At 44.4% G+C, this 17,461-nt stretch overlaps 1 protein-coding gene across 5 annotated transcripts in view; it reads left to right on the top strand.

Annotated features, from left to right (window-relative positions):
• LOC122729117 (glutathione S-transferase kappa 1-like) overlaps nt 1-17,461 on the top strand; it is a 27,114-nt gene extending 9,653 nt beyond the window's left edge. Inside the window, exons 1-8 of one of the 5 annotated variants that reach the window (XM_043967801.1) lie at nt 473-544; nt 1,201-1,282; nt 1,779-1,907; nt 2,702-2,802; nt 3,056-3,091; nt 5,037-5,153; nt 5,536-5,629; nt 6,195-6,440. In XM_043967801.1, coding sequence (XP_043823736.1) covers nt 473-544; nt 1,201-1,282; nt 1,779-1,907; nt 2,702-2,802; nt 3,056-3,091; nt 5,037-5,153; nt 5,536-5,629; nt 6,195-6,253 — 690 coding nt within the window. In that variant the 3' untranslated portion in view covers nt 6,254-6,440. Of the gene's footprint in view, nt 1-472; nt 545-1,200; nt 1,283-1,778; nt 1,908-2,701; nt 2,803-3,055; nt 3,092-5,036; nt 5,154-5,535; nt 5,630-6,194; nt 6,441-16,599; nt 16,850-17,070 lie in introns of those variants that run through there. The other 4 variants (XM_043967798.1, XM_043967803.1, XM_043967802.1 and 1 more) reach the window with 4 other exon arrangements.

Below are 17,461 nucleotides of genomic sequence, written 5' to 3'. Positions count from 1 at the left end.
CCGGCGGGTGATTTTGAATACACGCACACACCAACCCTTATGGCCGGGATATTTATTTGGCTCCAGTAATGCGCGGGGAGAATCGCTGTAATAAGCAAACATCGTCGTCGAGTGAATAAACAAGGCCACGCAAAGGCAGCATCGTTTTCGGATGCACTTAAGGGCGGTAGAAGAGGCTCTCGCAGCGCGCAGGTGCCTCGCCCACGCGCCACCCCGCACACGTGGCCAGCTGAGAAACTCGCAGCGGGAGCCCAGGGCCTGGCCACGTGGCCCCTCCTCCCCGGCTTCAGTCGCCAGGCTCCTGCGCGCTCCTCCTCCCAATCAGGGTGGCCCAGCTCCAGGGGCGGATCCCACCGGGAACCTATAGGGTGGGCGGAGGGGTAAAGAGCACTGTGCCCCCACCCACCCACCCAAGACGAGGAGCTCGGCCCGCAGCCGCAGCGGGTCCTCGCGTCTTCCCGGAGCCGCCACCATGTCTCGCCTGCCGAGGAAGCTGGAGCTCTTCTACGATTTGCTGTCCCCCTATTCTTGGCTAGGCTTCGAGGTGAAAGGGGACATCGAGGAGGGGGCTTAGGGCCTGGGGCCGAGAAGGAGAAGGGCGCCGGGGCAGGGCTTAGTCCTGGACTGACCCAGGACCTCCTAGCCGCTGGGTTTGTGATGAGGAGACGGAGAAGCGAAAAGAGAGTAGGGCTGAGAGGTGACAAGGATAAAATCAATGAGGTTGGCATCTCTATCTCCTACTTTTAAAAGATAAATTAGGAAAAAGGAGAAAATACAGCCGGATGTCGTGTGCCCCGCCCCCACCCCCACTCCCTTTGCGGTCTTTATCCCAAGTTGACCCACTGTCTTCATAGACAGAGAGAGAGGCCCCCCCTCCTTCCTTCACACCACACAACCGAAGTCGTTTCCACCTCAGGACAATCCCAACCTCCCTTGATCCCTTGGGAATGATGAGAGGGAAGAGTCAGTCCCTGGCTATGGGAGAGGTAGATTCCCCAGGCCCTGGGTGGCGCGTGGCCTGATTTGGATGAGCCTACAAAGAGAGAAACTGTGCTAACTGGAACCAGCAGATTCTCCAGCCCCACCCCAGAGGGCCAGTGCCAGCGGCCAGGAATTAGGAATACTCCTGTTTCCAGGGTCCCCTTTGCAGGTCCTAAAAGGCCACACACAGCTCATAATCGCTTTGGTCTCCCCTGGCAGGTCCTGTGCCGGTACCAGAACATCTGGAACATCAGCCTGAAGCTGCGTCCAAGTTTCCTAGCAGGGATAATGAGGGACAGTGGTATGGAGGAATACCGAGGGAAAGTGTGTGGTGGTCAGAGAATCCGAGTGCCCAGAAAGGTGGTGTAGACAGAAAAAAAAAAGAAGGGTCAAAGGATCTGGGCCCTGTGGGTTTTTACTTTTCTGGCCTCGGGTAGAAAATGGCTCCCTTTTTCTAAAATCTGTTAAAGGTAGGGTGTTCTCTCTCCAGAGGCTTCAATGGCTACTAGCATGAAAACTCCTTGAAAACATAAACACTAGGGGCGGCTAGGTGGCGCAGTGGATAAAGCACCGGTCCTAGAGTCAGGAGTACCTGAGTTCAAATCCGGCCTCAGACACTTGGCACTTACTAGCTGTGTGACCCTGGGCAAGTCACTTAACCCCAACTGCCTCACTTAAAAAAAAAAAAAGAAAACATAAACACTGCTTTTTGTATCTCCACAGCTTAGAACATTGCTTTGCACAAAAGAGTTATTAAATAAATGTTTGTAGAATTGAATTAAATGACTCACCTGCAGGGAACCTACGGCCTGTCTTTGTACCTCGAAAAAAGAAATATCTGAAGGATGAACTCCAATACCTGGCAGAATTTTACCAAGTTCCCCTTGTGATTCCCAGGGATCTTCGAGGAGTGGTCATAGATAAAGGTGGACACCTTTTGTGTTTGTGTGGGTGGGGGGAGAGAAGGAAGGGAATGAAGATGGAGCATGACAGGGCAAGGGGCTCAGACAAAGAAATAGTGGGCCAAAGATGAGGCCTGAGTGGCTAGGGCTTAGCAAGAAGGGCTCTAGGGGATACTGAGAGTTAGAAAACATGTTCTAAGTATGGAAAGAACTTTGGCTGCTTAAATGAACAGGCTTGCATAAACAGGGAATTGTAGAAAAATAGAAGGGAAAGGGAAGGAATAGAAATAGGAATATATGAGATGCCCGACAATAAGAAAACTTGATTCCAGTGAACCCAGAGGGAAGAGATAGTAATCAAACAAGAAAGTAAATGTAACATCTTTTACATGCTATAATATTATAACAGTATAGTAATTAGAATATAATTACATAACAGAATATAATTATAATATATAATACATATCATATATATACACACATATATGTGAAAGAGAGGAAATAATATCATAGGAGAGGAGTCAGTGTGTTATAGCAAACTGGCTTCTGGACGAGAAGTCTGGAGAGACCTGGGTACAAATCTTTCCTCTTAACACAATACATGTTGTGAACATGAGAAAGTCATTTAACCTCTCTCTAAACCTCAGTTTCTTCATCTGTAAAATGGGGATGATAATATCTAGAATCCTACCATATAGTGTTGTTGTGAGATTAAAATGTGGTAATGAACTTTGGAAACCTTAAGAGTACTGCATAAATTTATTATTACTATTATTACTATATTCACTGCCCACATATCTCTGGTTTCTGTCCTTCAGGGAGCCTGGATGCCATGCGATTCCTCAGCTCCGTTGAAATAAAGAACCCTGAAATGTTGGAGAAAGTGTCACGGGAGCTGTGGATGCGTATCTGGTCACGGGTGAGGCACTCAGAGATCCCACCCACCTTACCTCCCCACTTCTTGGATTCTACTCTCTAAAACATTCCCCCTCCAGAAGACAAATAATGCTCCATTCTTGTGACTCTGTGCCTTTATAGTATTCCATCAGATTGATTTACACAGCACCAATATTTTCCCTGTACCTATATCCATAGCCACATATATCCCCTCAGCATCCAATGCCAATCCTTCTCTTGACTACCCAACTCTGCATTCTATCCATTACTCCCAGGATGAAGATATCACAGAACCCCAGAGTATCCAGATTGTAAGTATCCCAGCTCTTGCCCCTATTTCCCCTAACCGAATTCTGAGGTTGTTGAAGGACAAATGAGGATCACTTTTCTTAGGTGGAAAATAGCATTGCACTCTGGGTTGTTAAGGTATCTGAGAAGCAGGGCATAAATGACTGAAGGGTAGAGGCCAGGCTTGGAGGTAGAAGAGATCAACAGCAAAATCTCTGCCTGTGAAACAAATCACAATTGAAATTTATTGATGGATAAAGCACCGGCCCTGGATTCAGGAGGACCTGAGTTTAAATCCGGCCTCAGACACTTGACACTTACTACTGTATGACCCTGGGCAAGTCACTTAACACTCATTGCCCCACCAAAAAAAAAAAGAAATTCATTTGAAAAGAAACCTCACTGGTAAAAAAAAATAATAATAATCTTTTTTTTTTTTTTTTTGCGCGAAGCAATGAGGGTTAAGTGACTTGCCCAGGGTCACACAGCTAGTACGTGTTAAGTGTCTGAGGCCTAATTTGAACTCAGGTCTGAATACAGGGCCAGTTCTTTATCCACTGCGCCACCTAGCTGCCCCGATAATAATCTTTTTAAAAGAGAGAAGAAAGGCAGAAGCATACATAGGAAGACTCAGACAAGGAGAGGGAAGACATCCAGCAGCTCCATGGAGGAGGGGGTGCTCATCATTTTAAAAGTTCTAAGAACCAACCTTCCTTGCACAGGGAAAATCTGAGGTAATATCACAAGAAGCCAAAGGGGTAAAATTAGTACTATTTATTGATCTGAAAGACAAACAAGAATAGCTCAAGGGGCAGCTAGGTGGCGCAGTGGATAGAGCACTGGCCTTGGAGTCAGGAGGACCCGAGTTCAAATCCAGCCTCAGACACTTAACACGTACTAGCTGTGTGACCCTGGGCAAGTCACTTAACCCCAACTGCCTCACTTCAAAAAAAAAAAAAAAGAATAGCTCAAAACAGGAATCTTTCTATTGGTCACAAAGAGAAGAATGAAAACTTTCATAAAGCAACAGATTGTTTTCATCGAAGAGAAAAAAGAAGCCAATCTTTAACCAGACTCAATCAAACTCTTGGGTATATAGAGTTGTAAGGTTTACCAGCACCTTCCTCAAAAACAACTCCACAAATATCATTCCAGTTTTCAGGTGAGGGAACTATGGCTCCAAGCACTCAAATACCTTGGCTTGAGTTTCATATCTAATAAATGGTAGAACCAGGATTCAGACCCAGCTCCCTGATTCCTAGAGCACCATTCTCTTCACTTGACAATTATTAGCATTTGCTAATGTTAAGCATGTGTCTTGATCATTTCTTGATACTTTGGGGCTTAGAGCAGAAAGGATCAGGGACTGTAGCAAGGGCTCCCACCTGATAGACCAGGCTTTATGGTAGACCCACCTCCAGGTCAGTTGCTGCTGTCCCTCATTACCTGGCCCTCTTCTCCAAAGTTTGACTTTTTTCTCAAGTTTGAGGACCTTTGGACGAAAGCATTTTGAAAGGAGGAAGCAAAGAATATTAGAAAGAAGGGTCCCGAACTAGGAGTTAGGAGACCTTTGAAACTCTGTGTCAAAGTCTTTAGCCTTGGGCAAGTAATTTTCCCTCTCTAGGCCTAAGTTCCTTATCTGTCGAAAAATGGATTACATGTTCTGTCAGATGTTGAATAGCCCCAAATTCCAATGAAAGGGAATAGGCCTTTTATTAGGATGCTATCAGGGGGCAAAGCTAGATGATAGATAGATGGATGAATGTAAGTATGTGTATGCATATATGTAAGCCAGATAGATAGAGATATGTATGTATATGTGTGCATATATGTAATATATGTACATGTGTGTTTCTGGCTCGAGAATAAAGAGTATTCCTGAGATCCATGACAAGGAGGAGTTCAGATCTAGAAGTTAACCCTCCAACCCCACTCAACTATGATCTGTTACCTACCTCACTTCCACAGGCTGCAGAGAAAGCAGGATTTTCTGAAGAACAGGCTAAAGGTCTACTAGAAAGGTGTTCAACTGAAGAGGTGAAGGAGAAGCTAAGAGAAACCACAGATACAGCCTGCAAATATGGGGTGAGGAGCCTTGGTCCCCCATGTCCCAAAAAATTCAGCTCATGATCCTTACCAGTTAAGGAATTCTAAAAAACCTTAGAATTTATTCCCATAAGTCCACCTTCCCAATAGAACATTTTCCCATTCTTCACCAGTCTCAGCTACCTTGGAAAGAAAGGAAATGAGGAAAAGAGATAGGGATAGAAGGGATGAGATAGAGAAGGACCAATGTTGAGAGATGGGCTTTCCTGCCTATCTCCTGTGTGATCTTTTGCCATCTGCATTGATCTTAGACCCCCCAACCCCTACTTCCCTTCATCAATCTAAGTCAACATTGACTCCTACCCTTAAGGGTCCTCTTCCTTGCCTTTTCTGTATTGTATTGGGAATACTCTTTCTCCAGGCCTTTGGGCTGCCCACTGTACTGTTCCACATGGATGACAAATCCCACATCCTCTTTGGTTCTGACAGGCTGGAATTGCTGGCCCACCTGCTAGGTGAGTTGGAGACACTTTCCCATACCATTGTTTTTTCTTTTTCTTTTCTTTTTTTTTTTTTTGAGGGGCAATAAGGGTTAAGTGACTTTCCCAGGGTCACACAGCTAGTAAGTGTCAAGTGTCTGAGGTGAGATTCAAACTCAGGTCCTCCTGAATCCAGGGCTAGTGTTTTTTCCACTGTGCCACCTAGTTCCCCTTCATACCATTGTTGACATTCCTTCCCCCACAGCCCTGCCTACCTGCCACTGAGGAAGGCTTAGCAGAAGCAGGTATTCTTGAGCAACAAGCTTTCATTTAATTTCCAAAAGGCAGAGCCTGGTACTGGATACTTCAAATGAGAACAAGCTCTATCTTAAGTAGAAGCAATTCTGTTGTTGGGAAACCATGTATATTTTAGAAGCCATTTGCTCCTTAAACCCAAGAATGGCCCCTTATAAGAATTCCCTTGGTCTTTGTGGGTAAGAGAAAGGAAGAGAATGATGGGTGGGTAGCACGCTTGACCAGGACCCACAATGTCCCTTCTTTAAGGACTATCTGTAGAATGTGCTTGGTTTTCTCCATCCAGGGGAACAGTGGCTGGGTCCGGTGCCCAGCACTGTGAAAAGCAAACTCTCAGCAATCTGACTAGAAGGAGAAGCTGCCTAGCCCTCGGAGCCAGGCCCTTCCTCTCTACAATGTCCCCTTCATGGAATCCAGGATGCTAGGGTTCTTCATTCCCATAGTCTCATGTTTGTGGGAAAAAGAGACCACATCCTGAACTTAAGTCCTGAGGCTTTCCTATTCTTTCTGCTCACCAGTGCCTTAGGTAGGGTTCCAGACTTCATTGTTACAACAAAATAAATTTCCCACTTTTGTGGTGTGTTTCGTGTCTACTTCATTTTGTGTCAACACTTATTCTCTGTAGTCCACATAAAGGATGTCTCCATAACTTCTCAGTCCACACAACAGAGGAATGTGAGGGCCAAATTTAATATATGGAGAGTTAATTGAGTGGCTCACCGTAATATTAGGATCATGGAAATAATGAGGGACCTCTAGGCCCAAAGCTCCCTCCCCTCCGAAAGGAGCCTAACAGCCTCTTTTCTACAAAAGAAACAGGTTTTATTAATGGGAATGAAATAAACAGCAAAGGGGAAATTAATAATAAAATCAAAGACAAGGGAATAGGGAAAAGGAATATGGATAGTCCTCCTAACTCTAACCTAAGTCAATACAATCCCCAAACTCACTTCCAGTTCAGCTAATTCAAAAGAGCAGGGCTTGTATATTAACTCACCACCTGGGGTCCGTAGCTTCAATGGAAAACCAGCTTTTCAGCTAGGGCCCAAAGGACTCGGTGGCGGCTGCTGCTGCTGCTTGCACCACTGGAAAAGAAAGTCACTCCGAAAGAGACTGAGCTCCCCTCAGGGAGGGTTTACTCTTCCTCCCCCAAGAGGGGAGGTCCTTCAAAACTGCCTGTGGAGAGTGGTTCCTCCTGCTGACATCAGCAGCACTCAGGGCAGGCCAGGTGTGGCTCATCCCAATTCCAATAATCTTACCACAGGAAGGAGCCAGGTGTTAGGAAGAAAAATCACTCGTATGGAATTTAAAAACCAAAGAAAAAGCCTGAATCAGGGATTTATCCAAAATCTTATAGACAGTCTGCAGCAAAAGCCAAGACTTTGAACATATGCTGCCTGTCTTGAATATCCTCACTGGTGGCAAATGTTTGTTCTTCAGAATTGATTTGAGTTGTGGAAACAGCCAAAAAGAATCTGTTGAAGTGGTTCTAATACCCACATATAATTCACCTGAAAAGCTGCCGGAGAACACTACCTTTGGTCAACCATCAGTCTGACTCATTTGGTCCTTATGATTTGTCAGAGGGACTGAGACTAGGCCAGCTCTAATGAAAGGTCAAAACTGTACAGGCCAAAAGTGGGCCATGCCTGAGACTTGATTGTATTCAGGAAATAGCTGCCATGAGCTAGAGGCTCCCTGGAGTGATCAGGACTCAGAAGTAATGAATTGGGAATTGATTGGCCTCTAGCCAAAGGGACCCAATTATATTATGACTGAGATATGAATAGTGGTTGTAAGAGCATACAGAGTCACAGTGCTGGGATCAGCCTCAGAAGCCATCTAGTTTAACCCATACCTAAACAGAAACTTCCTTAGAAGTCGTTAGCCAGGTTTGAAGACTTGGTGATGGGGAACCCACTCCCTCCCAAAGCATCTCATTCCTCTTTTTTCCTATCTATAATTCTTAAGATCACTTCCCTTGGCTGTGTGACCCCCAGCAAGTCACTTAACTAGGATTACCTTGCCCAAAACAAACAAAAAAGATCATTTCCCGTACCTGAAGCGTCAATCTCTCCAATGTCCACTCATTGCTTCTACCCTCTAGCACCAAGCAGAAAAAAGTCCAATTCCTCTTCTGTAGAAAAGTTTTTTGAATACCTGATGACAGCTAACATGTTTCCCCTAAAGCTTCCTGTCTCTAGGCTAACCCTCATCAGAGCCCTCAATTTATGCCTGTATGGTATTGTCTCTAGGCTCCTTAACAGTCTGGTAGTCTTCCTCTGGATATCCTCCAGCTTGTGAATTTCTTTCCTAAAATGTGCCCACTCACATCTGCAAATTTGGAGGCCTAAAGCATATAAGGTGGTTATTTGTCTGGGTCTGCAGACTTAGGCATGCATGGATCCAGTTGCTGTACTGTGCTGTGTACTCTTTTGATCTATTCTTGCCATATTATCTTCCTTGATGGAAAAATAACAAAGAAAAATAAGAGTTGAGTGATTGTCTTCCTTTTGTCATCCATTAATATTAGAACCTTCTCCCCCAGCAGTGGAATGACCCTACCTTGTTCTTGTTAAAATTCAAACATAAATAGGAAAAAGCCCTTTTTTGTGTGTAGCTTTTCATGAACTCTTGTATTATTTTATATTTGTCATTTGTACATAAAATCTTACAGTTGCCAAAAAACTTTGGAAGTCACCTGGTACAAGTACCTGTCTTTTTTATTTTACAGCTCAGTGACTATACCTTACACAACAGCTACAACAGGTTGTCCCTCAGAAACAGTAGTTATTTCTGTTAAAAGGATTTTGCAGAGTTGTGGCATACCTGTCATTCTTTGAGGAATCTGAGGGGACTGATTATGATTCTGGAAAAACTGTTGATTGTGTTAACTTGAGAGAAACTGACAGCACAGAGAAAAAGGACTAAGATAACTTCTTTCCTGAGAGAAATTACTTTAATTTGTGTTTTGTGAAGAAACGGTGAGTTATTGAGAAGAGACTTCACTTGACATCCTCAGAAAGCTGAAAGATGAGATTGTATTCCCAAAATTTAGAAGTCAGAAATACCAGGGATAGTTAGAAGTGACTTTCAAAGCTTATATATTATGAATAATTATATATATATATATATATATATATATATATATACACACACACACCCATATATTTGGGGGGGGGCGGCAATGAGGGTTAAGTGACTTGCCCAGGGTCACACAGCTAGTAAGTGTCAAGTGTCTGAGGCCAGATTTGAACTCAGGTACTCCTGAGGGCCAGTGCTTTATCTACTGTACCACCTAGCTGCCCCACTAATTACTTATTTTTTTTTATTATTTGTTACTCTTAATAAGTTGCATAGCCAGTAACCTTAAACCTAAGGAATTGGAAACAGAGAGAGAGGTAATAAAGATAGAGAGATCAACAAGAACTTAAGGGAAAAGAGGCTTCTCATGTTTATTAAATAAATAATATTTAATAACTGGATTGGAGGCTCAGAGCTAATCAATTATTAAGAAGTTGCAATTTTAGTAATTAATGAGGAAATATCAAATTGTTTTGGAAACTGAAGAATAAAGAAAGAAATTGAGCAGATAGAGAGAGGGGTGATCATCTCAAGAAAACTACATGTAGGATTATGAAAATAGTAGGGAGGCTAAGTAGGTCTATTAGAGAACAAGCATTCAGTTATAGACTAGGGGGATTGCAGAAAGCCCCCAAATGAGAGAGAGATGTGGGGAGAGAGAGCATTTATTAAGCCTTTACTATATATCAGGCACCTTGCTAAAACCGCTAGTGATTCATATGAAAACAAATAAGATTGCCCTACCATCAAGGACCTTACATTTTTTTTAATTTAATTTTTTTTTCTTTTGGTGAGGCAATTGGGATTAAGTGACTTGCCCAGGGTCACACAGCTAGTGTTAAGTGTCTGAGGCCGGATTTGAACTCAGGTCCTCCTGACTCCAGGGCCAATGCTCTATCCACTTCGACACCTAGCTGCCCCAAGGACCTTACATTTTAATGGAAGAAGACAACACATGGACATTGGAAAGAGAAGGGCATGGAGAGGAGACTGCAGAAAGTGGCATAGTGGCCTGGTTCCTGGCAAGACTATAGTTATAATGATGATGATATTTATAGTGTTTTCTACGTGTTAGGCATTGTGCTAAGCGCTTTACACTTTTTATCTCATTTGATCTTCACAACCCTGTGAAGTAGGTGCTATTATTACTGCCCCCTTTCACTAATGAGGAAATGGAGGCAAATGAGTTAAGTGAGTTGCCCAAGGTCATGCATCTAGTAAATGCTGAGGCCAGATTCTTGCCTATCAGAGGGAGGAGCCAGGAGTGGGTTACTCATTTCTGATAAAGTGGAGATGGTTGGAGACAAAAGACAGGCTGGAATACTACATTAAATTCTGGTCAGCATATTTCAGTAAAGATATTAATAAGCTGGATATTGAATAGAGGAGAGCCACCTGGGTGATAATAAGCCTTAAGAACATGCCATATGAAGATCTGCTCAAGGGTCTAGGGATGGTAATTCTGTAGAAAAGAAGTTAAGAAAGATATAATAGCTATCTTAGAATTATTCTGTTTAATCCCTCCTGGGACAGAATGAGGAGCATTGGTTAGTTAGGAGTTGTAACGAGGGAAATTTGGGCTCAATGTCAATGAACAAGCACTTATTGAGTGTCCCTCCTGCACCAAGGCCTGTTGGCTTGGGACTCACAGTTCCATGTGCTTTCCCATGTGCTAGGCACTGAGCTAAGCCATACAAAGAAAGGCAAAACAAACAAGGAGCTCACAGTCTGATAGGAGAGACCATATGTAAACAACCCCATAGGAGACGAAGACTGTAAATTGGAGAACATCTCAGAGACAACACCATCTGCTTCGACCTCACTGGAAGTTTTCAAGCAAAGCCTACATGACCACTTGCCAGGTGTGGCATACGTGCCTTGTTTTTCAGGCAGTGGGTTGAACTGGAAGGCTTTGGGGCTCCTTTCCCCTTCTGACTTCCTGTGATTTGTATTTGATAAATAGAATGTTGGGTGGAGGAGCTGGGCTGGGAGATGGGGAATGACTAGAAGTTAGGGATAGATCAGGAACCAAAGGCTGTGTGTGTAGAATAAGGGATCTGAGGCTAAAGGGACAGAAACAACAACAAAATAGGAGACAGGATCAAGTTCAAGGAATTTGGAAATCAGGTCTTCTTTCTTAGGGCAGAGACTTACATCGAGCTTTGAGATCATCTTGTATTGTGTTCTTTATAAGAATACATTAAAAAAAAAAGAATACATTTGGTGCTGGAATCAAATATAATCCACCTAAGGCCACTAGTGCCCTCATCCTCTCTACACTCACCTATATCAAATCAGATCATTATGCACTGCCTTTCCATCTTTCCACACACCCTTCAGACCATAGCTTGCCTTTTCTCAAATTTATTTTCTTGTGATTGCCCTTGAAATGAATTTTAACCTTGTTCCACCTGTTTACAAATGTGGTACATGGGTGTGAATCATAAAATCCTATGATTTGGGGTTGTAAAGGACTTGAGAGGTCACCTAGTCCAACCTTATTTTACATACACAGAAAGCAAGGGAGAGACAAAGTAACTTACCTAAGGTCACACAATGAGAAGCAGAGCCTAGATGTCTGCCGTCAGAGGAATGACCATTATTACAGAGAAATAGAGGGCTCAGGGACAAACAGATGGCACAGGAATTGAAGACGGTCAACTAAGTCAGATACCTGGCAGAGGAGACAGCCTTGCTGGGAACTTCCTACCCCCCACTCCCTAATCCATCTGCACTTCTCTCTGCATTTACCCCGATCCTCAATCATAGAATCATAGATTGTTAGAACTGCAGGGGAGTTTGGAGAGTCATCCCTCTCATTTTAAAGATGAGAAAACCGAATCCTACCTCAAGAGAGTTGTCCTAAGTGGGAGAGTTGGTTTTCATCCTGGGTCTTGTGAGCTTCACACTAATGCCCTAGAATTCAAGAATGATGGTCATACAGGATAGGAACTGTCCTTTTATTCATTCATTATGATGATTTTTCAAAAGAACAATGCTAAGTAAGACACAGACCATCCCCTTGATACAGTCACTGTTCTCAAGAAGCTTACAATCTAGACACCCGCATAAATAACCACAATACAAAATAAGCCAGAAAAAAAATATATGAACAAATTTTATGAAATTTCACAGCATAGAGAAATCACTCTGAGCTAAGATGGTTAGGAAAGGCTTCAGAGTAGGTAGCCTTTCAGCTGACTCTTAAAGACTTCCACAGTCTGAACTCAGAGGTGGTTCATTAAAAGTGAGGAAAAATGGTATAAGGAAAGGCATGGAGATTAGAAAATAAGGTGTATATTTTGGAGATAGAGATGAGTATAGTTTGACTCCTGAATTCAGTGAGGAAGATAAGGCTGGAACTAGATTCGTGGGGGACTTTGAATGCTAGGCTGAGTTTGCAATCTATGCTGTCAGCAATTAAGAGCCACTGAATATTTTTATCATCAGAGTGACTTGTTCAGATCTGAACACTGGAAAGACTAAGTAATCTGGCAGCAGTGGGTAGGAAAGATCATAAGAACACAGATTTAAATCTGGGAGTTGTTAGAGATCATTTATTTCACCTTTCTTACAAATGAGAGAACTGAGGCCCAGAAGTCACTGGCTCCAAGACATGGTATAGTAAGTAGAAGAAGAGTCAGGATTCAAACACAGGCCCTCCCATCCAAATCTAGTGTTCCTTTCATTACACTTCTTTGCTTCTAGGGAGCAGAAACTGAGAGGGGAAAGATAGGAAAAGGCTAGGCAAGGCCACTATGATCCTTGTCAGAAAATAATGTGTCTAATAGGAAGAATGCTGAACTGGGGGCTGTCACAAGGGCCTAGTTCTGGATGTCACTAGTTGGTATAAATCTGGGCAAATCTCTTCAGTGGTCTGGGCCTTCACTCCCTCATCTATAGAATGAGAGGGTTTGGATCCTTAGGCTTCCTCCAGCTCTGAAATGTGCTACAACTCAGCTAGGACCAGTCACCAAGGCAACCACTCACCTCCTACCACCAGCCCCACACTTTGAATAAAGGTCACCAAGAGACAGACACAAGAGAAACTGAGATTTAGGCTGATAACTCAGTTACAAAAAGACCTTCCTTGTGTCACTTTGAGGCTATACAATAGTCATTCAACAGTCAAACAAACACATTCACAGAGCCCCCAGATCTAAAGTCTCTCTGGTGCCTCTTACCTACAACATGGTCCTATGATGGGAAGGAGCCCTTACCAGAAGCATGGACAAACCTACATACACCTAAAAAAAAGTCACCCCAAAATAAAGAGGTGTCGAATCAAACACATGGGAGGAATGAAACATTCTCTCCCTTCTCTCAGCCTAGACTTTTCAGGTTTATCTGTTTTATCCCTTCCCCCTTCTCAGTAACCGAACCCTATAAGGAGTGGGAGAAGGAGGCAGATTTGGATGTAAAAAGCCAGAGGGTAGGAAGGGGTGAGGCAGAAACTATCAAGAATTTGTGGGGAAGTGGAGATGGGGATCGGAGTTTAGTTAGGAAAAGGAATTGGAGACACAGGGAGGTAGGGAGGGGTCTGTCATATCTGTACTGACCAGGCTATAGTCGATTGCTTCAAATTCTCTTCTAAAAAAATTACCTAAGGGGGCAGCTAGGTGGCGCAGTGGATGGAGCGCCGGCCCTGGAGTCGGGAGTACCTGAGTTCGGATCCGGCCTCAGAGGCTTGACACTTACTAGCTGTGTGACCCTGGGCAAGTCACTTAACCCCAATTGCCTCACTAAAAAAAAAAAAAAATTACCTAAGGAAGTACCAGCCTTCACTTCCCCTCTTCCCACTTCACAAAGGAGAAGCAGAGGGAATCAATCATCAGGAGCCCTCATGCTGTTAGATAAGACCTTATATATAGCATTTTACAGAGAGACAGCTAGCCCCTGATTCCTAGGGCCTTTGGCTCCCCCCGCTCCCCCCCCCCCCCCCGCCTCTCCATTTCCCATCCAGCACTTACCCTGCCCAAGATGTTGTACTTGTCATTTAGCCAACACACACCTTTCAAAGTACTTTTCCCTAGGATTCCCTCATGTGGTCAGAAAGAGTCCAGCAGTACACACCTCATACCAGGGCTATAAGAAGACCAGAAGGAGGGGGAAGAACACAACACACAGGCTACTTGGGTTCTTTCCAGCACCCCCAAACTCTCTTAGCCTTCACTTCCCCTTCTCTACTCACCCGGAATAAGGAATTCAAGCTCATAGGATCATCGGTTCAGAGCTAGGAGGAGCCTTAGAAGTCATTATCTAATCTAATCCTTTTTTTTTAATGGATGAGGAAACTGAGGCCCACAGAAGTTAAGTAACTTGTCCAAGGTACATGGGTACCAAGTAGCAGGACTTGAAATCCCATAATGGGGTTTGAATCCACGTTTTTTGACTCCAAAGCCAGTATTCTTTCTACTGCATCATGTGACATCATCTTCAGTTTCCCCTTCTATCTCAGATATATACCCTGGGAAAGGGAGAGAAGGGAGACTTAACTCTGGGAGCTTGGGCTATTTTTCCTGAAGCTGATGTGCCCCATCTGCACCCCAGTTTCTTCATTGATATGCATTAATTCCTGGAGTACAAGGATTCCTGTTTTCTTTATTCAGGTCTGGACAGCAGGTACTAAAGGCAGAGGGCTCCAGTCTTCCCCTCTGCCCCTTTAGCTTGGCCAGCGAATGAGCCCTGTATTTTTCTAACTCTAGTCTAAAGAGGACAATGTTCACTATTATAAAGGACAGAAGCCAGGAAACACTGGACGTCATGTGAGACAGAATTCCTGCAGTTAGTTAGTCAGGGAACAAAGCTACTGTGAGACAGAGGACACTTTGCCCCTACTTGCAAAGAGCTGGACAGTGGGGGTGGAGAAGCCACTCCCATTTAAGGTCTCTTGGAGGGTGGAGGTGGAGAAAGGAGAACTAGACTTGGATGTGGTGCTGAATGTCAGAGTTCAAGAAGAGTGAAAAAGTAGGGGTGTCCTGCTGAGATAAGAAACCTAGGGACTGGGGCAGAGGAAAGGGGTGGGGCCAGTGGACTCCTCCCCTAATACCACCTGATTTCAGAGGAGCCTGGCCCAAGACAAGTGAGGTATACTCACGTACCTGAGGCTGATGACTGACGATGAAGAAAGAAGGGAAACTCTAACTTGGGGATTGGGGGAGGTAACCATCCCTTTTTCTTGGCCCCTTTCCCTGACCAGGAGCTCCTTGCTGATTGGAGCTACTGGATTTCGCCATAGGGGTTGGGAGGGAGAAGATGTAGACTCGTGCAGTGGGCTGGGATCCTACCTGGACAATAAGGAAAGGGGTTTCTGTGCTAGATTCTGGGTGGGGACTCCAGGATCCAGACCTTAAGAAAGATTCTGGAGGAAAGGGGCATGGACAGATAGGGGGACAAGAGCAGACAAAGACTTTGGGCTTCTGTGTGACCTAATTCTTTTAAAAATCCCTTATCATGTATCCCTGTACTTCGGGTGCTTTGTTCTTGTAGGTTGAGCCTGGCTGGCACAGTATGTGGAGGGACTACAACCCCAACCAAAAGGGATAAAGACTGGGAAGAGAGAGAAGAGTCAGACTGAGAAACTGGCATATGTGCTGGTGGGGAGGTAGGGGGAAGGTTAGTACAGTGAATCAATACAATAAGGACTTCAGGCCCCCTCACCTAGATTCCAGAGATGCCTATGTGCATTGAGGCCTGAGGCAATATCTGCTGTATCCGGAGCACTGGAGGGTAGAGGAGATTGGGGCTAACCTGGAAAACTTTGCTAAGAAAAAGGATATTAGGGGTTCCAACCATGGAATGTCGGGGCCTCAATCTTTAATAAGGAGGGTAGAGGGCTGGAGAAAGCATTCTGGGTTGCTTTCTTCTCTGTAATATTGACTGTATTGTCACTGTTAGTCACACAGACTCCTACACTCACCTATACCCCCATAGTGTGATTGGTATACAGCAAGGATTCTCAATCTTGCCTTGTGTTATGGGCTCCTTTGTCAGGTTGGTGAACCCTATGGACCCCTTCCCAGAATAATGTTCTTATATCATTGAAGGAAATGCTAAATTTCAGTTAGAGTTAGTGAAAATAAATATGAACTTTTTTCTTATCCCAGGGTCATGAAACATCTAAAATCTATCCCAGTTATCTGCTAATAAAGTATAAAAATGCAAAATATAGTCCACTTAATATCTGACACCATTTCTCACTCCTCTTTCCAACCCTCCCAAAGCTTTTGTTATGGCCCTGACTCTCATTACTAGTATAGACATAGCAAATGTATCTTTTTAAAAAAAATTAGGGGGGCAGCTAGGTGGCACAGTGGATAAAGCACAGAGCCTGGATGTAGGAGGACCTGAGTTCAAATCCAGCCTCAGACACTTGACACTTACTAGCTGTGTGACCCTGGGCAAGTCACTTAACCCTCATTGCTCCACAAAAAAAAAAAAAAGGCAATTTATTCTGCACTGGACTTTAAACAATGGAAGCAAATAAGCTTACCATCATAACTTTACACTTAAAAATGAAATCTGTATACACAAAACTATAGCATCATATTAGTTATGCCCTCTCTATGCTCTTGTTCTTTTTCTGAATGTTGCCTCTCTTTTTTCAGGAGCCCAGGCAGGAGCAATGTTTCCGGGCCAAGTGTGGGGGAGACTGGTGAAGCCATTAGGCCTCCTGTGCTGTTCCGCCATCCTCCTAGGGTTTGTCCTGTTGGGCCAGCATTCGAACATCAAACCTGTTGCTTATTTGTGCCTCGCCTTAGGTGGACTCCTTCTCTTTATCTGCCTCCTCTCTTGTTTCAAGGAATGGGGGCTCCAGGCAATTCGAACAGATACCTCGGGGGTCTTGAGCTCAGGACAGTAAGTTAGGGGCAAGGAGAATGGATGGAGGCACATATATACCTTGGGTTCCTTCCACCAACCCTGCTCCCATGTCTCAGATTTGGGTGGCCTACTCCCCCATGCCACTGGGTTCAGAAGGGGGAAGAACCAGCGAAAGGGATTCACTGGGGGTGAGGGAATTCCAAGGGTCTTCCAAGGGTTGGTTGGAGGAGTACTGACTCTGTCTATCTCCTTCTCAGGGACAATGCAGCCTTTGAAGTACCAAACTATGAGGAAGCTGTGGTATCGACTCAGGGCCCCAACTCAGATTTGGGTGAGCCCCCACCCTACAACACTGTGATTCCCTCACCTCTTCAGGAAGGGGAATCTAACCATTTGGCAGGACTCACAGGAGCCAGAACAGAGAGGCGGGGAAGGTCAGAAGGTACGATGACCCAGACAGAAGGCTCCTTGGGCACCCCAATCAATCTCCGACTTCGGGGACACCTAATGTTGTCTGAAACACCCCCATCACAAAGCCTGCCACGTTTGGAGCCTCTTACCCCACCCCCAGCATATGAGCTCAGCCCTAGTAACCATGATATCAATGATGACAGTGTATTCTATGAGGAGGGCTGGCCACCTCCCTAA

Source organism: Dromiciops gliroides, chromosome 5 (assembly GCF_019393635.1).
Source record: "Dromiciops gliroides isolate mDroGli1 chromosome 5, mDroGli1.pri, whole genome shotgun sequence".
NCBI classification, from domain to species: domain Eukaryota; kingdom Metazoa; phylum Chordata; class Mammalia; order Microbiotheria; family Microbiotheriidae; genus Dromiciops; species Dromiciops gliroides.
Note: the sequence above shows the minus strand (reverse complement) of the source record. Positions and strands in the feature narration are given on the sequence as shown.